This window comes from Trachemys scripta, chromosome 8 (genome assembly GCF_013100865.1).
Source record: "Trachemys scripta elegans isolate TJP31775 chromosome 8, CAS_Tse_1.0, whole genome shotgun sequence".
Lineage (NCBI taxonomy): Eukaryota > Metazoa > Chordata > Testudines > Emydidae > Trachemys > Trachemys scripta.
Window position 1 is genome coordinate 43,469,667 of NC_048305.1, and position 17,882 is coordinate 43,487,548.

The 17,882-nt window shown below is 43.5% G+C and overlaps 1 protein-coding gene across 6 annotated transcripts in view; it reads right to left on the reverse strand.

The window, feature by feature from the left end:
* MTA1 (metastasis associated 1) overlaps nt 1–17,882 on the reverse strand; it is a 131,554-nt gene that overhangs the window by 48,164 nt on the left and 65,508 nt on the right. For all 6 annotated transcript variants that reach the window (XM_034778072.1, XM_034778073.1, XM_034778077.1 and 3 more), the window contains 6 exons: nt 14,971–15,088; nt 11,823–11,925; nt 7,312–7,411; nt 4,928–5,116; nt 4,485–4,559; nt 1,887–1,945 (listed from right to left, as the gene is read on the reverse strand). In XM_034778072.1, the coding sequence (XP_034633963.1) occupies nt 1,887–1,945; nt 4,485–4,559; nt 4,928–5,116; nt 7,312–7,411; nt 11,823–11,925; nt 14,971–15,088 (644 nt within the window). The remainder of the gene's footprint in view (nt 1–1,886; nt 1,946–4,484; nt 4,560–4,927; nt 5,117–7,311; nt 7,412–11,822; nt 11,926–14,970; nt 15,089–17,882) is intronic.

The following is a 17,882-nucleotide window of genomic DNA, read 5'->3' on the forward strand; positions in this document are numbered from 1 at the left end:
ATGCTGTGGAACAGACTCCAAAGGGAAGTGGCAGAAGACCCACTGCATTGGATTTTAAGAAATAAATTAAACAAAGCACTAGGAAACACCATTTCTAGGAGTCATCTCCCAGCCAACAAAATCTAGAGGAGGAAGAGACCTATTATTATTCAGCAACTACTAGCTACCCCTTTTTGTCCATTACACTCCTGATCTAACAAAATCACCAATCCATATTTTATGTGAAAAATAAGACTATGAAAGATTGTGTATTTTTTAAAAAGGCTCAAAAATTTTAAGAGCCAAGTTATTTCCAACCCCGTGTCAGTGTGCTATATTGGGGTGAAGAGAACACAAAGAGCCCCTCCACCCACAGTGCACCCATGCACGAGGCAACCTTAGCCTTGGGAGTCCAAGGGGGAAGTCTACCAACACTGTCTAAAGCAGGCAGCAGGCGGCCCACGGGTGATTTTCTGTGACCCGCGAGCACCTCGCAGCCCCCCCCCTCACCCCCCCAGTGTTTACCAGAGCAGCCAAGCACCGGGAGCAGGGCAGGCTCCATGCCTGCCTGCCCAGCTCCAGGAAGAGGCTGGAACGTGGGGGGGAGGGGGAGGCGCGGAGGGGCTGTGTGTGGCTGTTACTTTAGGCAGTGCCCCCAGCAGCTCCAACTGGCCGGGAACGGGGAGCTGCTGGAGGCGGTGCCTCAAGCAACAGAAACGCACAGCCCCTCCGCCCCCCCTTCCCCATGTTCCAGCCTCTTGCGGGGGCAGGACAGACAGGCAGGGAGCCTGCCCTGCCCCCAGTACGCGCTGGCCAGATCCTGCCCCCTGAACCCCTCCTGCAGCCGAACCCCTTGCTGCACCCTGCACCCCGACCCCCTGCCCTGAACCCCCATGCTGCACCCCACACTCCTCTTGCACCCCAACCCACTGCCCTGAGCCCCCTGCCGCACCCCACACTCCTCTTGCACCCAACCCACTGCCCTGATCCCCCTGCTGCACCCCTCTTGCACCCCAACCCCCTGCCCTGAGCCCCCTGCCACCCCTGCACCCCCTGGGGGCAGGGAGGGGGCAGAGTTGGGGTGGGGATTTTGGGGAAGGGGTTGGAATGGGGGCAGGGCAGGGGTGGGAAGAGGCGGGGCCTCATGGAAGGGGTGGAGTGGGGGCGGGGCCAAGGGTGGCAGGCCGGGGAGGTGTCAGTAATGCGGCCCTCGGGCCAAGGTACTAGTCCTCATGTGGCCCTCATGGTCATTTGAGTTTGAGACCCCTGGTCTAAAGCATCCCTTGGCCAAGTGGTCTGGCAAGACAGGAGCATGGCCTTGCCTTCCATGGATGTGCAAGCAGCAGTATGATTGCACTAGGAAGAGCAATGGATGCGCACTCCTAGCCAGCTCCAACCAGAGCACAAGAGGCATTAAGCTTTCCTCTGCAGCACCTGCTCCATGCATTCCCCTGGCTCTTAGCCATCATTTTGCCCAATGTGTTTGGTAAGAAACACACAACTCAGACACTTAAAAGGCCAGACATATCATTTACACGTTCATTCAATCCACTGGCCAGTAGGCTGTAAAAAATAGCTAGAGATGGTCATTTTCTGGTCAGTCTGTTACAATACAATGCCTTCCATTGGACTCAACAGATGGCAGACTTATTGGGTACAGGTTCCAGGTGATGAACATATATCCAAGTTAGACTGATTGCTAATTTATTCTTCTAAACCAGAACTCCTCCTTAATCACCTATTTAATAATCCAGTTTGTTAATTCTTCTGACATGGACATTTGATGGCTGCTCTATTTCAGTTTTACAAATAAAATCAGTGCATCATACTGCCAGGCAAAGGAGAATGCTACTATATAAAACATCCATAATGAAATGGGAAATTCATCAATAAGGAAAGATACTTACTAGTTGGGTATATACACTTGTTTTAGCTTGCTTTCTGCTTCCGCTGCTTTCAATCGTTTCTTAAACACAAAAGAGAAAGTTAAAGTGAAAAACAAAAAATAAAAGAAATGTTCACACCATTTTAACTGGGAGTCTGGCAATTCAACCCCTAGCACCTACAGGTCTGTTAATGAACAGGAATGAAATTCACTTCTTGGCATTAGCGGCTGTCATGTATTCCCTTTCTGATACAGAAATATCCATTGAAAATCAACTGTTGCCATCATGAGTCAACCAAAGAGTCTTCTGTGAATTCAACCAATCCGTTTCCAAAACCACAGTCAGACAACTTCTCATAAAGGACACTCATTGCATCCTCTTTTAGTTCAACAGGAATGTGTGTGTTCAAAGAAAGATTTCTTAAGCATTCTGGGCTTGTCCTCCTTGTTAGCTCATACCCAACCAGAATGTACCTGAACTGGTACAACATCTTATTCACTCACTCTCCTGACCAGCTGCATCATTTCAGAAACTGTGAAGAGATTTTGTTTAAAAAGGAGATGCTATGCCTATCCTATGCACGTTATCTATCAAAGGAATGGAAACATGCATTGTTTCCAAAACATATACAAACTCCATTCGAGACCTTCCCAAAATAAGTTTGTAGCATAGGGTTATCACACCATTTATCTAGTAAACAAAAGGTCTGCAGTTTGTAAATCAAGCAGAAGTACACACATTGGAGATTTTAAGATCAAGGGCTAGACCCAAGGGTTTGCAGTGATCTTGGGGTTTCTTCACCTTGCCATGCAACACATGGCTGCAGGTCACTTGCCAGGATTATCTGGCTATATCTCACAATCATTTCCCTAACACTGTGGGGACCTCAGGCACTGGTGCACCTTGGTGCCTCCTATTCTCTGATTGTGGCACATAAAGTCTAGCCTGCTGTGGTGGCTGAAATTAGATCAAAGTGTTGGGTTCAGTGTGCAGTGCAGGGTAGTGTTAGTGGCCAGTGATACACAAGAGATCAGACAGATATACAATTTTGACTCAAACTAGGGAGTGGGCAGCACAATTTTCATTGGTTGCCAGACTTCTCATAGAGAACAGCCACCTTGCCCCCACTTCCAGGGGGCTGAGTTTTCATTGTATAATCAAGGAGTACCTTACAAAAGGAAGGAGACAAGCAGATTCCCCTCAAAGCAGCTGCCTTATCAGCAGTAAAGGGAAAGTGTGCCTATCCAGTATCTATCCTCATAATGACAGCCACACATAGCAGTAAAGAAGCAGGCAACTACTGTGCCAGTGGTGCCCACAGTGGAGAGAGAAAGAAAAGGATAGGTTCCTGTCAACATTTCCCCATCACACCAGCTTCTTTCATTGTCCCAAGTTCCTAGTGCTTAACTCTTTATCTGGGGTGTGAGTGTGAGTGTGTTCCATCTGTAATACCACAATGGAAGTGTTCTACTCTGAAAAGGGATGGTACAGATGGCAATACAGGGCCACAACTCCAGGCCACATACACATGGCCCAGTCATCTATCCTTACCCTCAGGCAAAGTCTCCATTGGAGGGAGCTAGCAGAATACGACTGTTGTGCTCTTCTCTCAAGTACAACTGGATTGTAAAATAGAGTAAGTGTATTAGATCTAAATATTATGTCAAATATCAGAGGGGTAGCCGTGTTAGTCTGTATCCACAAACACAACGAGGAGTCCGGTGGCACCTTAAAGACTAACAGATTTATTTGGGCATAAGCTTTCGTGGGTAAAAAACCCAAAATAAATCTGTTAGTCTTTAAGGTGCCACCGGACTCCTCGTTGTATTTCTAAACATTATGGTGATGGGTATATCAGAAATACTTACACTGATCCACCTTTATCTTCCTTTGCAACTAACCTTTCTGCCACTCTACCCAACTCTTACAGCTAGTTTTCAGTAACCAGATTTCTACAGAACCCATTTTTATGTTTCTGTATTGTATTCTATTTAAGGGATCACCTTATCTTCACAGTTAGACAAAGATGGATGAAATGAGCGCAACTAGTGGCCAAAACTGGCTGGTAAGTGTGTGGGTTAAGGAATGCCAGGCATCAACCTCCTCTCACAATACTCTGACTGCACGGAACCACCTCCATATGAACAGCAAGCACTTTGCCTCTTCTTGGCTCCCAGACTGGAGAACCGAGGTAAGGAACAGTCAAGGGAGGGCTGTTTTACACAGCATCCTCCTCTCACACAGAAATTCCTGGGTAACTTCCTGCTAAAATTAATGCTGACCTTAAATACGGCAACATACAAAGATTTTAGTTTTGTTCCCCTTCCCACACTTTTGAGACAAATTCCAAAGAGTCATTTGAAAGCTCCTCTAACAGAGACAGGAAATTATGGGGCATACATGACAGGAACACACATGGCAACCCCATATATTTCCCAGATTTCTATATGATGGCTAAAGAATTCTGTGGCAAGGGAGATATTTCTAGTGCTTTGGAGCACTGTGAAATCCACCTGCTGGACTGATTCCCAAGGGGAAGTTCAAAGCATCAATACTCCTCCTTTAAAGACAAAAGCAGCTCCTTTTAAAATTCAGTGGGCTGTGCTGAATCTCTCTTACCTGCTGAACATATCTATCTGTAGTTTTCCACATGTAGTAATATTCTATTATGCTGGTTAAGGACTTCCATGGAAGCTAGGGATATGAAGAAAAAGCCACAGTCATCACAAGAAGCTGGTGTCTCACTGAAATTCACAAGAATCTTTTGACAGAAGCCTTTCAGCTAAGTGTTTTATAGACTATAATTCCTCCTAACAGAAATGCCAGTCAGTGCCTGCTAGAGGCACCAACCATTCTTGGTGGCCATATAAAATAAATGCCTTTCAAGTACAGTGCCTTCACTTCAGAAGTGGGGCGGAGGGTAGGTAAAATCATGCTGTGCTGGCTCCACTTGAGGCCATTGAAGGAACAAAAGGCCAAGTGCCACTCTAGCTCAGACTCTGTTTGAGATGAAGTCCCAGAGCAGAGAACAATTAAATTGCACTGCCTCAATTTAAACTTACAAAATCTTGTTGAATGTCAGTGAAGTCTTTTCCATATTTTTCCAGTGCTTCCTCAAAGAGATTTGCCTCAGAAGCAGACCATTCTTCCATTTCATCCCTACACAGGACTGGCCCACCCTGTGGCACAAGGGCAGAGATCGCCTTGGAAATGTCATAGACATTTCTGTGTAAAGTGTCCATAGCGTGGAACTAAACAGAAGTTTAAAAAATAAAATTAACAAAAGATGGGCATACAAATAGTAAAACGCTTAGAAATGAAACCAGTGACAAGAATCAGATGTGTTATACATATCCCACATGCTGTAATTGTGGGGGCAAAATATTCCACTACTATACATTAAGAACTTCCCCAGTCCTAGACTGACGATTCACTACTAGTAAATGGATGCTATGGTCATCTAGTCATGGCGCTTTTTTGGAAAAGTTGATCCCACACATCCATAATTTCTGCTCATCTACTCCCAAGCAGTAATCTGATTCAGTCACTAGATGTAAAAACCTAATGAAATGGTACAATCGTAGAAACTGCAAATGGGAAAGCCCTGTTACATTCCATTCATGGATGAAGCAGGCCTTTGAGGACATGACACACAAACTCAAATTTATTGTGCATCTTCTTTTACTCACAATCAATAGCAACTACATTACAAAAAAACAAACAAACAAACAAAAAAAACCACACATATCAATGCACCTTACTAACTGCAACCTAATATAGAACCAAAAAACCCTTAAAAACAATTGAAGTTCCAAAGTGCAAACACCACCCCAATCAAAACCACACCAACTAGGGCAGAGTTAAGCTTGTCTGTGGTTGATAACTGATGATTTGCTTGGGGTAGGGATGTGATGAGTAAGAGAGATGATACAGAGTGAAGGCTTTACTCTATTTCCGGTGGTTTTAAGTTACAGGTTATTTGCCCGTAGGAACCTTAACTGTTCTTACAGTTTTGTGCATTATGGATTTATTCTACAGTGCTTTGTTCTGTTCAGTTGAAATGATCCAAGCACTGGGGCTTCCAATACTTTCCTTTGGAGACTCTTCAACAAGTTCATGCATCTCACTGTCAGGAAGTTGATAGACAGCTTGAATTTTCCTTTTTGTCTCATTAAATACTAATCATTGTGATATAAGTAACGTTTTACAATACCACCACTTTATGAACTTTATTATAAATAGAGCCCTACTAAATTCACGGCCCATTTTGGTCAATTTCATGGTCACAGGATATTAAAAATCATAAATTTGATGATTTCAGCTATTTAAATCTGAAATTTCAGGTAGTATAATTGTAGGGGTCCTGACCCAAAAAGGACCTCAAAAAGAGGTCTCAAGGTTATTGTAGGGGGGGTTGCAGTACGGCTACCCTTACTTCTGTGCTGCTGCTGACAGTGGTGCTGCCTTCAGAGCTGGTCAGCTGGAGAGCGGTGGCTGCTAGCTGGGAGCCCAGCTCTGAAGGCAGAACTGCCACCAGCAGCAGCACAGAAGTAAGGATGGCATAGTATGGTATTGCCACTTTTACTTCTGCGCTGCTGTCCGCAGAACTGGGCCCTCAGTCAGTAGCCGCCACTGTCCAGCCGCCCAGCTCTGAAGGCAGCAGCGCAGAAGTAAGGGTGGCATGGTATGGCATTGCCAAACTTACTTCTGTGCTGCTGCTGGCGGGGCACTGCCTTCAGAGCTAGGCACCTGGCCAACAGCCACCGCTCTCCAGTTGCCCAGCTCTGAAGGCAGCTCAGAAATAAGGGTGGCAATACTGTTACCCCCCTAAAATAACCTTGCCACCCCCCTGCAACTCCCTTTTGGGTCAGGACCCCCAATTTGAGAAACGCTGGTCTCCCCCACTGTGAAATCTATATAGTATAGGGTAAAAATACACAAAAGACCAGATTTCACTGCCTGTGATGCATTTTTCACGGCTGTGAATTTGGTAGGGCCATAGTTATAAATAACTCAATATAGAGAAGGAACAGGCTGTACTGAAATTTAGCAAACACTAGTAGGGAACAATATATTTGATAGCCAAGTTTTCTGTTCTGATCTTTTTCACCCATTGATGGCTAGAATATTCCCGGATTTTTTTGGAATTGATCAGATGCAGTGTTCCAAAGCTATCATGTTACACACAGCCAACTAATCTGTTGTTTTCAAGACAGCTACTTAGTGTGTGTACCACAGGAGATGACTGAGAAGCACTGGGCAGAAAACATTGCAATAAAATTCAAAAAAGGTTGGCAGTAATCTAATTGCAGCATTTACCTAATTGTACCTTTACAAAACCAGTAGCTGAATCTCAATCACAATCCACCTGCCCATCCTTCCATGTGCCTATTGCCGTAGCAGAGGGGCATATTTTACATTTCTCTCAAAATCCTCTTAATCTTACCAGTGTGATGTCTCTGGAAGCTGCAGCAGCACTCATGTGCAAACTTGGCTGTCTGACAGAACTACTGCAGTCTAGGGCCCGGGCAAATGTACCAACAGAGCTGAAAAGGATTAAGAGAACATTAACCTTGCATGCAAAGTGAATACAGGAAAATCCACACACACGATTTCTTAGGCTAGCAGGCTCACAGTGAACAGCTCTGGCATTCATCTCCATTACTTTGTGTCTCCATTATTTCATATCAGGACTTACCGTTATGTTCCGACTCTGAGCCAGAGAGCCTTTTCATCACATGGCTTGCTATTACATATGCTTCATTCTGCTTAGCTCACAGGGCCCTAAGTTACGTTCAGGCATGCATAGCAGAAAGCACAAGGAGAGAGAAACTCTCAAGGATCACATTGGGACACATCCTTGTCTCCCCACCCCTCAAGAGATATGGATAGGTCAGCCTTGAACTTGGAAACCTGATCTACATCTACAAGTTTCAGGCACATCAAAACCTTTCCATGAAGATAAGAGCAGTTTTTAATTAACTGAAGGCACAAAAGAGAAGAGATAGCTGCCAAGATAACAGGTGGAAGGAGGAACAGCAGTGATCCAATTATCATTCCTCTAAGAAAGTTTCAGAAGACAGTCTATTCACATTTAAACAGTTTCACATTCTGCAATGTATGTCATACATGCATAGTTTTGGGGGAGAGGGGTGGCGGTGGAGGACTCAGACTTTAAGGTCAGAAGGGACCATTATGATCATCTAGTCTGACCTCCCGCATGATGCAGGCCACAAAAGCTGACCCACCCCTTTTCCCTTAAGTCAGCTGTTGAAGTCCCCAAATCCTGTGATTTAAAGACTTCAAGTCGCAGAGAATCCTCCAGCTAGCGACCCCCGCCCCATGCTGTGGAGGAAGGCAAAAAACCTCCAGGGCCTCTGTCAATCTACCCTGGAGGAAAATTCCTTCCCGACCCCATATATGGCGATCAGTAGAAACCCGAGCATGCAGGCAAGATTCTCCAGCCAGACCCTCATTGACCATTGAGGCTATTTACCAGCGATGGCACGTAGTTGACTAATTGACTAAAGTCACGTTATCTCATCAAACCATTCCCTCCATAAACTTATCTAGCTTAATCTTAAAGCCAGAGAAGTCTTTCACCCCCACTGTTTCCCTCGGAAGGCTATTCCAAAATTTCACCCCTCTGATGGTTAGAACCTTCATCTAATTTCAAGCCTAAACTTCCCCACGGCCAGTTTATATCCATTCGTTCTCGTGTCCACATTAGTACTGAGCTGAAATAATTCCTCTCCCTCCCTGGTATTTTGCTCTCTTTAAATATATCAGAGGGATATCATATCCCCCCCTCAGCCTTCTTTTGGTTAGGGTAAACAAACCGAGCTCCTCGAGTCTCCTTTCATACGACAGGTTTTCCATTCCTCTGATCATCCTAGTGGCCCTTCTCTGTACCCGTTCCAGTTTGAGTTCATCCTTTTTAAACATGGGAGACCAGAACTGCACACAGTACTCCAAATGAGGTCTCACCAGTGCCTTGTATAACGGAAGCAGCACCTCCTTATCCCTACTAGATATACGTCGCCTAATGCATCCCAAGACCGCATTAGCTTTTTTCACGGCCACGTCACATTGCCGACTCATAGTCATCCTGTGGTGAACCAGGACTCCGAGGTCCTTCTCCTCCTCTGTTACTTCCAACCGATGCGTCCCCAGCTTATAACTAAAATTCTTGTTAGTCATCCCTAAATGCATCACCTTACACTTTTCACTATTAAATTTCATCCTATTTCTATTACTCCAATTTACAAGGTCATCCAAGTCTCCCTGCAGAATATCCCGATCCTTCTCCGAATTGGCAATACCTCCCAACTTTGTGTCATCCGCAAACTTTATCAGCCCACTTCTACATTTGGTTCCGAAGTCATTAATAAATAGATTAAATAAATCCACACACACGATTTCTTAGGCTAGCAGGCTCACAGTGAACAGCTCTGGCATTCATCTCCATTACTTTGTGTCTCCATTACTTCATAGGAAGATAGCAATCCAACTCTTCATGCCAGCCTCTCCAACTTATCATGCCCATTATACAAAAATTCATTAGGCCCCCCAAAGTCCCATGACCTTCCTCATTCCCAGTCTTCGCTATATCCACATTCACCACTTGTTACACCCAGCTTATCAGGTCTTTCCAAATTTCTCAGATATATCAACGGGTGGGAGTCTTGGCAAGAAGCATATTTTTTAATATATATAAAAATATAAATATAAATAAATAAATAAGGGCGTGCTCTCCTTTTTCCTCATCTGCCTCCCCTTATTCCCCACCAGCTGTTACTCCCCAATTATCTGGTCTCAATTTTCCTCCTTCTCACTGTTCCAGTAGAATCCACTGTGATGTGTCCGAGGCTCTAGCTTTAATAAGTTTTGCTTCTCTACTCACACACCTCAAAGAAAGTAGAAATGCTGTGGGAGAATCAACACAAAACTTACTAAAGCCAATGAATTCCACAGTGAATTCATCTTAGCTCAGCCACAATGCACAGGACTAGAAAGGGTATGTCTAGATAAGGAAAAACAGGTTAGCCAACAACAAACAAGCATTAGCTAACCCTGACATTTTCTGTAGTATAGATACAAGCTAACATTTTTACTTCAACTTAGCCAACTGAGGTCAACCCTTGGCTCCCCAGTAGGTCTGAGCAGTCAATCTAGCACTTTAAGCTCTCTCAAACTAGACAAGCAAAAATTGCTAGTCATTTTTTAAAATATTGATAAAAGTTCCCTTCAATGGCACATTCAAGAATCAGAAAAATAAACCATTTTGTGCACTTTGAGATGAGTATGAGCCCTTTCCATCTTGCTTCTTAACAATATTTCGCATTTTATTTTAGAAGAATTATTTCCCTTTACTATTCACTTCACACACTCGTTTGTTCCCTATGTCCTTCAACAGCATCTTACTCAACATACTAAATTCCTTCATTGATGCTTTTTCTTCTTGCATGTAATAACTGCATCAAATAGGGTCCACTCTACAAGTCCTTCAGTCCAAAGAGCGCTCTTCAATGCCATATCCTCTATCACACCATATGCTAACATGTCTTCCTTTATGACATCCCACTATTTCTTTTTGAGTTGGCCTCTTTTTCTTTCAGTCTTGATCTGTTAGATGCTTATCCACATAGTTGTCAGGACTGCATTTTACATGACCAAACTATGTGAACCTGCACTCCCTCATTTTTTCCATTTATGAGTGTTACTTTGAGCTTGTCTCCAACGTCCTCATTCCTCATGTGGACTCTCTTGTTTACACCACTCATCCATCTCAACATTCGTATTTCTGTGGATGCGATCATTTGCTCATTTTTCTTCTTTGTTGCCCAATACTTCCAGCCATACTTTCAAACTGGATGGACCACAATTCTATAGATTTTCCCTTTTAATCTTATTGGGATCTTCCCGTCACATATTACACCACTTCTCTCTCTCTCTCTCAATTTGAGCCAGGCATTTATTATTCAAGTTCTAATTTCACCGTCCTTTTACCCAGAGTCTGGAGCCCATAATACTTGAAACTTTGCGTTTTGGCATTGTCTGCCCACCTAGTTTCAACCATTATTCTTCAGTGTTCACATTATTCATATTCACAGTACTTTTTTTTCCTCCTCTGCTAATTTTGCATCCATGTCTCTCCTACACGTCTCCATTTATCAAGATCCTCTTCTAAACTATATTTCCCCTCACTGCATAGAAGGCTACAGGAGGGAGAGACAGCTCAGTGGTTGGCGCATTGGCCTGCTAAACCCAGGGTTGTGAGTCCTCGAGGGGGCCACTTACAGATCTGGGGCAAAAATCAGTACTTGGTATTGCTACTGAAGGCAGGGAGCTGGACTCAATGACCTTTCAGAGTCCCTTCCAGTTCTATGAGATAGGTATATCTCCATATATTTTTATATTTATGTCATCTACAAACAACATGCATCAAGGTGTCTTCACCTGTATGTTCCTGGCAAGGGTACCAGGATGAGTAATGAGATCAGTGTACATTTTCAACATCTACTAACTGTACAGATTTTGAAGATTTTGCCCAAAAATAAATTGCATCTACATAATCTAGCAATGCTATTTGAAAACCCTTACCCCACTCCCATCAAAATGTTAAAATAGGTATTTCAGTAACCTCCCAGGATACAGTTGTCCATAATTCCTGTATTTTGTTTGCATTTTCTGTCTCAGATTGGGAACAACAATTCAGTCTCATATCTTGCACTTCAAGTCACATACCCCATTTAGGCAAGCGAAACACATCTTTTTTTAAAAAGGAGCAAGTGAACCAGCAACCAAAAAAGTTCATACCAGAAGAGAGAGAGAGAACACGAACATTGGGTTCGGGATAGGAGAAGGTGAAACAAGAAATCACAACTAAAATTTACAACAAAAAAAAAGTTAAAGTTCTTTAGTTTTTTCCCCCAACGAAAGGCAAAATTTTCTTACCGTGCTACCACCAAGAACTGGTCTATCTGTTTGTCTATTAGCGGATTAAATGCTTCCCAAACTTTTGTTTCAAGTTTTGATTGATCTCTTCCATCTTCTTCACCTGGTTGAAATGCAAGTTAGAAATGTTTTGGCATAGCAGCTTTCAGAAAGAATAAAAGTGTTTTTCTTCTGTATTTCATCTCACCCAAAAAATATGTAACTGCCAGGCCCTTGGTCTATTAAAGCACATTATCTTGCTGTTTGTGTGGCCGTGGCAGGAAAGCCTTTCACCCAGTCTGAACAACTTTTTCACCATGTCATGCAGAAAAAGTTGGCCTATATTCTTAGTGTGTTATGTCTATAGAAAGATATTGCATACTTTAATATTTTTTAAACAAAAATGTACTGTTAAATACAAGCACTATCTTCCATTCTAAAAATGATCCAAGCAACCCCTGGAAATACTAGGAAGTTCATGCTGCAGCATAAAGTTGAAACATACCATGTGATTGACAATGATAACAGAATGCTGAGAAATTGGGATCTTTCCACACAGTATGCGTCTGACGAATTGGGTATTCACCCACGAAAGCTCAAGCTCCAATACGTCTGTTAGTCTATAAGGTGCCACAAGACTCTTTGCCGCTTTTTACAGATCCAGACTAACACGGCTACCCCTCTGATACTCCACAGAGTATGAGTATCATACTCATTTGGCCATTAAATACATTTTTAAATGCACACCTTCATTGTGATTCTTCCCTCACTTCACCACCACTTTAAGGATTGCCACATTTTACAGTCTCTATATTAGTGTACCTCTTTTTCCCCTCTATTAAACCTTTTACTTCCACCTTCCCTGTGTCATTTGCCCCACTGTTCCCCCACATTTTTACCTTTCTTCCTCCCATTCTTTTTTCTCCCCCCTCATCCCAAACACACTCTCCAGTCCCCCAAAATCCACAACTCCTCCTCACACAGCAGCCCCAGCAATACACACATTAATCAGCTGATCGGGGGGGGGGGGGCAGAGTGGAGCTGTATGAAGGACATCAGCACACTGTTGGGCAAATCTTTTCCTCGACCATCTTCCCGCTCTATAGTTTCTTCTCTTCCCAGCCCAGTGAACATTGGCTTCCCTTTTATCCTCTACAGAAGATCTGAAGATTCTTCTTCCACCTAGCCCTGTCTTCCCAATGTGTGGAGAGGGTGGTCCATAAAGGTTAACACGTCCTCCTGTAATGTTCGGAGGCTAGTCCAGTTGCAGCTGAAACATGCCAGTTTCCCAAGCAGAGAAAATAGAAACCCTGATCTGTGATCCACCCCCTTCTGCCTGGTCTAAAACTAAGCTAGATAATGTCAGCAACGCACAGATCAAAGCACCAATGTTACTGCACACCTCTGGCCAGAAGAGCAGCACAATCAGAAGATTTGATGGAGATCCTTGTACTGTGGTTCGCAGCTGTTCCCCCTCTGGGGAAGGGAAGGCACCCACCAGAGGCACGCGAGAGAGAAAGAAAGAACGAGAACTGGAGGGGATAAGTGTGAATATCTGTTTGCTTCCCCTCCTTCAGGGCCTGAGAGTGTTGGAAAGCAAAGATCCCCAGAGCTCCAGCTCCCTCTTCCCTTGGGCTTGCAGGAAAAGGGACAATGATTCCTACAGTTCTCCCTCTCCCTTACATGCATCAGGAGACAGCAGTAAATCCCCACAATTTTCTTTGTCCTAGAACACAGTTCATGCCAGCAAATCCTTAATCGCTCCTGCTCTATAAGTGAGAGTTCCAGCATCACAAGTTTGCAGATGACATTAAACTGGGAGGAGTGGTAGATACACTGGAGGGTAGGGATAGGATACAGAGGGACCTAGACAAATTAGAGGATTGGGCCAAAAGAAATCTGATGAGGTTCAACAAGGACAAGTGTAGAGTCCTGCACATAGGATGGAAGAATCCCATGCACTCTATAGACTAGGGACCGAATGGCTAGGCAGCAGTTCTTCAGAAAAGGACCTAGGGGTTACAGTGGACGAAAAGCTGGATATATGAGTCGAGAGCGTGCCCTTGTTGCCAAAAGGCTAACGGTATTTTGGGCTGTATGAGTAGGGGCATTGCCAGCAAATTGAGGGACGTGATCATTCCCCTCTATTTGACATTGGTGAGGCCTCATCTGGTGAACTGTGTCCAGTTTTGGGCCTGACACTACAAGAAGGATGTGGAAAAATTAGAAAGAGTGCAGTGGAGGGCAACAAAAATGATTAGGGCGATGGAGCACATGACTTATGAGGAGAGGCTGAGGGAACTGGGATTGTTTAGTCTGCAGAAGAGAAGAATGAGGGGGGATTTGATAGCTGCTTTCAATTACCTGAAATGGGGTTGCAAAGAAGATGGATCTAGGCTGTCCTCAGTGGTACCAGATGACAGAACAAGGAGTAATGGTCTCAAGTTGCAGTGGGGGAGGTTTAGGTTGGATATCAGGAAAAACTTGTTCACTAGGAGGGTGGTGAAGCACTGGAATAGGTTACCTAGGGAGGTGGTGGAATCTCCTTCCTTAATGGTTTTTAAGGTCAGGCTTGACAAAGCCCTGGCTGAGATGATTTAATTCGGGATTGGTCCTGCTTTGAGCAGGGGGTTGTACTAGATGACCTCCTGAGGTCCCTTCCAACCCTGATATGCTATGATTCTATGATCTCAGCCAAAAGTGATGGGTGGTTAGATGGCTGTTGGGAGTGGGCACCCAGGAGTAATGGGCAGACAGTATTTAATGGGTGATTGGTTGGGAAGGACCCTTGGTGTGAGGAGAGGGTTGATTCAGAACACAAAAACACCTTTCATGTGCGTGGAGAAAATTTGGGCTCCCCAAGGCAAATCTCAATTAAATAAAAAAAAGAAGAATAGGTTCAGAGGGAACCAATTAATCCAATTTGTTGCAACAGCTTTTATGACCTGGACAACTGCCACTTGAGCTTGGACTGAAACCCAACTAATTGCCTTCAGCTGGTAACACCACATTAGCCTCTAAGAAACCAGGACATAGTCCCCACCATGTGACCTAGAAGTGAAAGAGTCCATAACCCATGAGCCAACAGTCCATTTAAAAAAAAAAAAAAAAAAAAAAAGCCATTTTCAACATGGTATCTTGACAATTCTAATGAAATCATGGAAATTACCCTCTTTTAATAAGTCTGTTATATCTGCCTGGTATCTGTTTCCAACACGAATCTCTCCTTTATCAGCCAGGAGAGTCTTTTGCTGTGGATCATACACTAGTGAATAAAAGAAGAAATCCTAAAAATAAAACAAAGACAAAAGGCAAGCAACATTATTAACATTATTGGTAGCTAGTGGCCAGTTTTTAATTACAGATTTTTTTTTTAATCAAGTGGATGAACTATGAACCAAACACCAGTCTTAAAAAACAAAATGAAATACTATGACTTTCTTCTGAAAATAAAACAGTACTCCTCCCAAATGGCTTCATTTACTTAGGAACACATATACAGTCATTACAGCTAACAGGAGCACAATTTCCTCTTGTATGATACAAATGAGGCTCTGGCACCACAATGACCAACATCCCAGAACAAAGTGACACATACACAGTATAAGGATCTAAACAAAACCATTAAAATTAATACCCTATGGTGGTGAATTCTCCTCCTCACGCAGGAGACTACACCACATGGCACTGCTGAGGCAATTAAAAATGCGACTGTGCCTTGCAATATTTCAGAGAGCAACCAATGAGCCCTTTGGCAGCTACCTACACTGTGAGGGTATGTGGACTCCTCCCGCAATATACATTCCTCGCTGCCCATACATAGAGGTGTAGAGGGCAGAGAAAATAAAGCAGTGCTTCTGGATGGCGGTATTGTGCACTCCAGCTCACTTTGAGCCTTAATGGGGAACAATAAGTTGTACAAGCCCAAGGAACGGAAGAAGCCATTGCTAGGTCACAACACATTCAGCCACATGGTAGACTACTGTAGTCTAAAGGCTTACAACTGCAAGTCACTTCTGCTTCTTGAGCCCCACTTGCACGCGCAAACACATACCACAGGCGCATCCAGGGTTGACAAGAAAGTATCAGTGAAGTTTTCCCCTTCCCGCTGTATTTCTATTGCTCCAATAATAATGGTATCCAGTTATCAAATCCAAGAACTTTAAACTTTTGAATAGTCTCGATAGCAAGGAAAGAGTCCATCCTGATCTCCTGCAGCAGAGGGAGCACCAATCCTATTTCCACTTTAGACTGACCTCTCCAAGCCTGTTAATGTCTTATTTTGTGTCTTGCACAGTATGGAGCATGATGCTGGTGCTTAACAAAGGCCTGATCCTAAGCCCCATTCACAAAAATGGGAGCCTTCCCATTGGACTTGAATAGGCATTGGAGCAGGGCCTACATGACTCTAAATGAGAATATTGGGCCTAATTCTCATGCACACTAAAGGTGCTTTACATCACTCTCACAGTATAAAGGGGCCGCACTGCGGGCGTAAATGTAATTGATGCCAGAGCCGTGCAAGGCAGCTTTAGTGCTGATGAGCATTAGGCTCATCATCTTGTCAGTTATAAAACATTTAAGTCAGTATTGTCACAAACAAAAGTAAAAGGGGTTTTTGTTTTGCATCTCTCAGTATTACAAATGCAAGTGTTTTATTTGTGTTTTAGCCCCAGAGTATCCATCTCTAGGGCTGCAGAATATCTAGTGTAACAGTTGTCATTCTCAGGCAGATTGGCCAGCAAATACACAAGCAAAGCAATGTAGCATGCCATGCTATCAGCTCAGGAGGCCAGATACTCCAGTCCACTCCTTAAAGCAGTGAGATGGCCAGCGAAGAATACTGCTTGTGCAGATGAACTCTCTTCTAGAGTGAGCTGGTTCTGCCACCTCTGCTGCCACCTACCCTCCACCCCTGCCAATAAGGAAAAGAGGAGACATGTCAACAGTAGGGCATAGGCAGAATGTACGGGCAGAATTCTCTTACAACACAGACTCCCGTTCTGATTTGTAAAGTCTCTTCAGTCAAGATTTTCAAAAATTGGAGTCTAAAGGCTTCTAGCTGTATATTTCAGCACCTAAGTAAACAGACAAATTTTCTGAAGTGCCTTGTAACCATCGCCTCCCATGACCTCTATAGGCAGCATTTGGGTGCTCACCACTTTGGACGATCAGATCTCTGATCCAGAAGCCAACTCCAAGCATCCATTTTTTAAAACTTTAGCTTTGGAAAAAATAGTTTGTCATGTGGGATTTGCATTTTTAGTGTCCGATTGTAACTCTTCTACATTCCTTTCCCTCTAACAGTAAGTTGGCTACTGTATGTTTCGCTGGCTAGAGAATGTAGATATTTACTTACTGAAACTTCCAAACAAATTTCTATTTAAAAAAAAAAAATCTTTCTATTTCTGTTTAGGAAGAAAAACCCAACCCTCTCTACTGTTCTCATCCTTGTTCCCAAAAGAAATATGACAAGTTCTGTTTTTCTTAAGTTTGGTAGCAGATTCATCAACATAAAAGATCTCAAATACTGAAAATTGTCTTGACTTACGGTCTTCCTCTCAGCCATTAGAAGGAAGATAGACACCTGGTATCCCTGAGCAAGGTGCAAGGGAGCCTGTTGCCCCAAGCTGTGGTGCAAAGCCCCTGCCACCTTCCTCCAAGACTCTACTAGGAAGAACGCAAGTTCTGCTGTATGCTGCTCTTTAAACAGGCTTTTCAAAAAACTACTCCTATGGAATTAAGTTTGTAGCAATGTAGTCTCACTTTTACTGGAGTCCAAATGCAAAGAATACTCCAGGGAAGCTGAGAGTTCCGTCACCTCAAAAGGCCAGCTAGACTCTCCTCACCACCTGGTGGTGGAAGTTGCATTAGCCCATCTCCAGAAGAGTCAAAATGCTGGAAAAAGTTATATTCAAACCTACATAGGAAATGGCATAGTTCTTTCACAAAGTCTGTGCTCATTTTAGCTGTAAAAACTGTATACACCTCTTTCACAACACTGCTTGAAAGGACGAAAAGAGAAAATTAAAAATATATAAAATATCATTTATGCTCAACATGTTTAGAAAAAATCAAAAT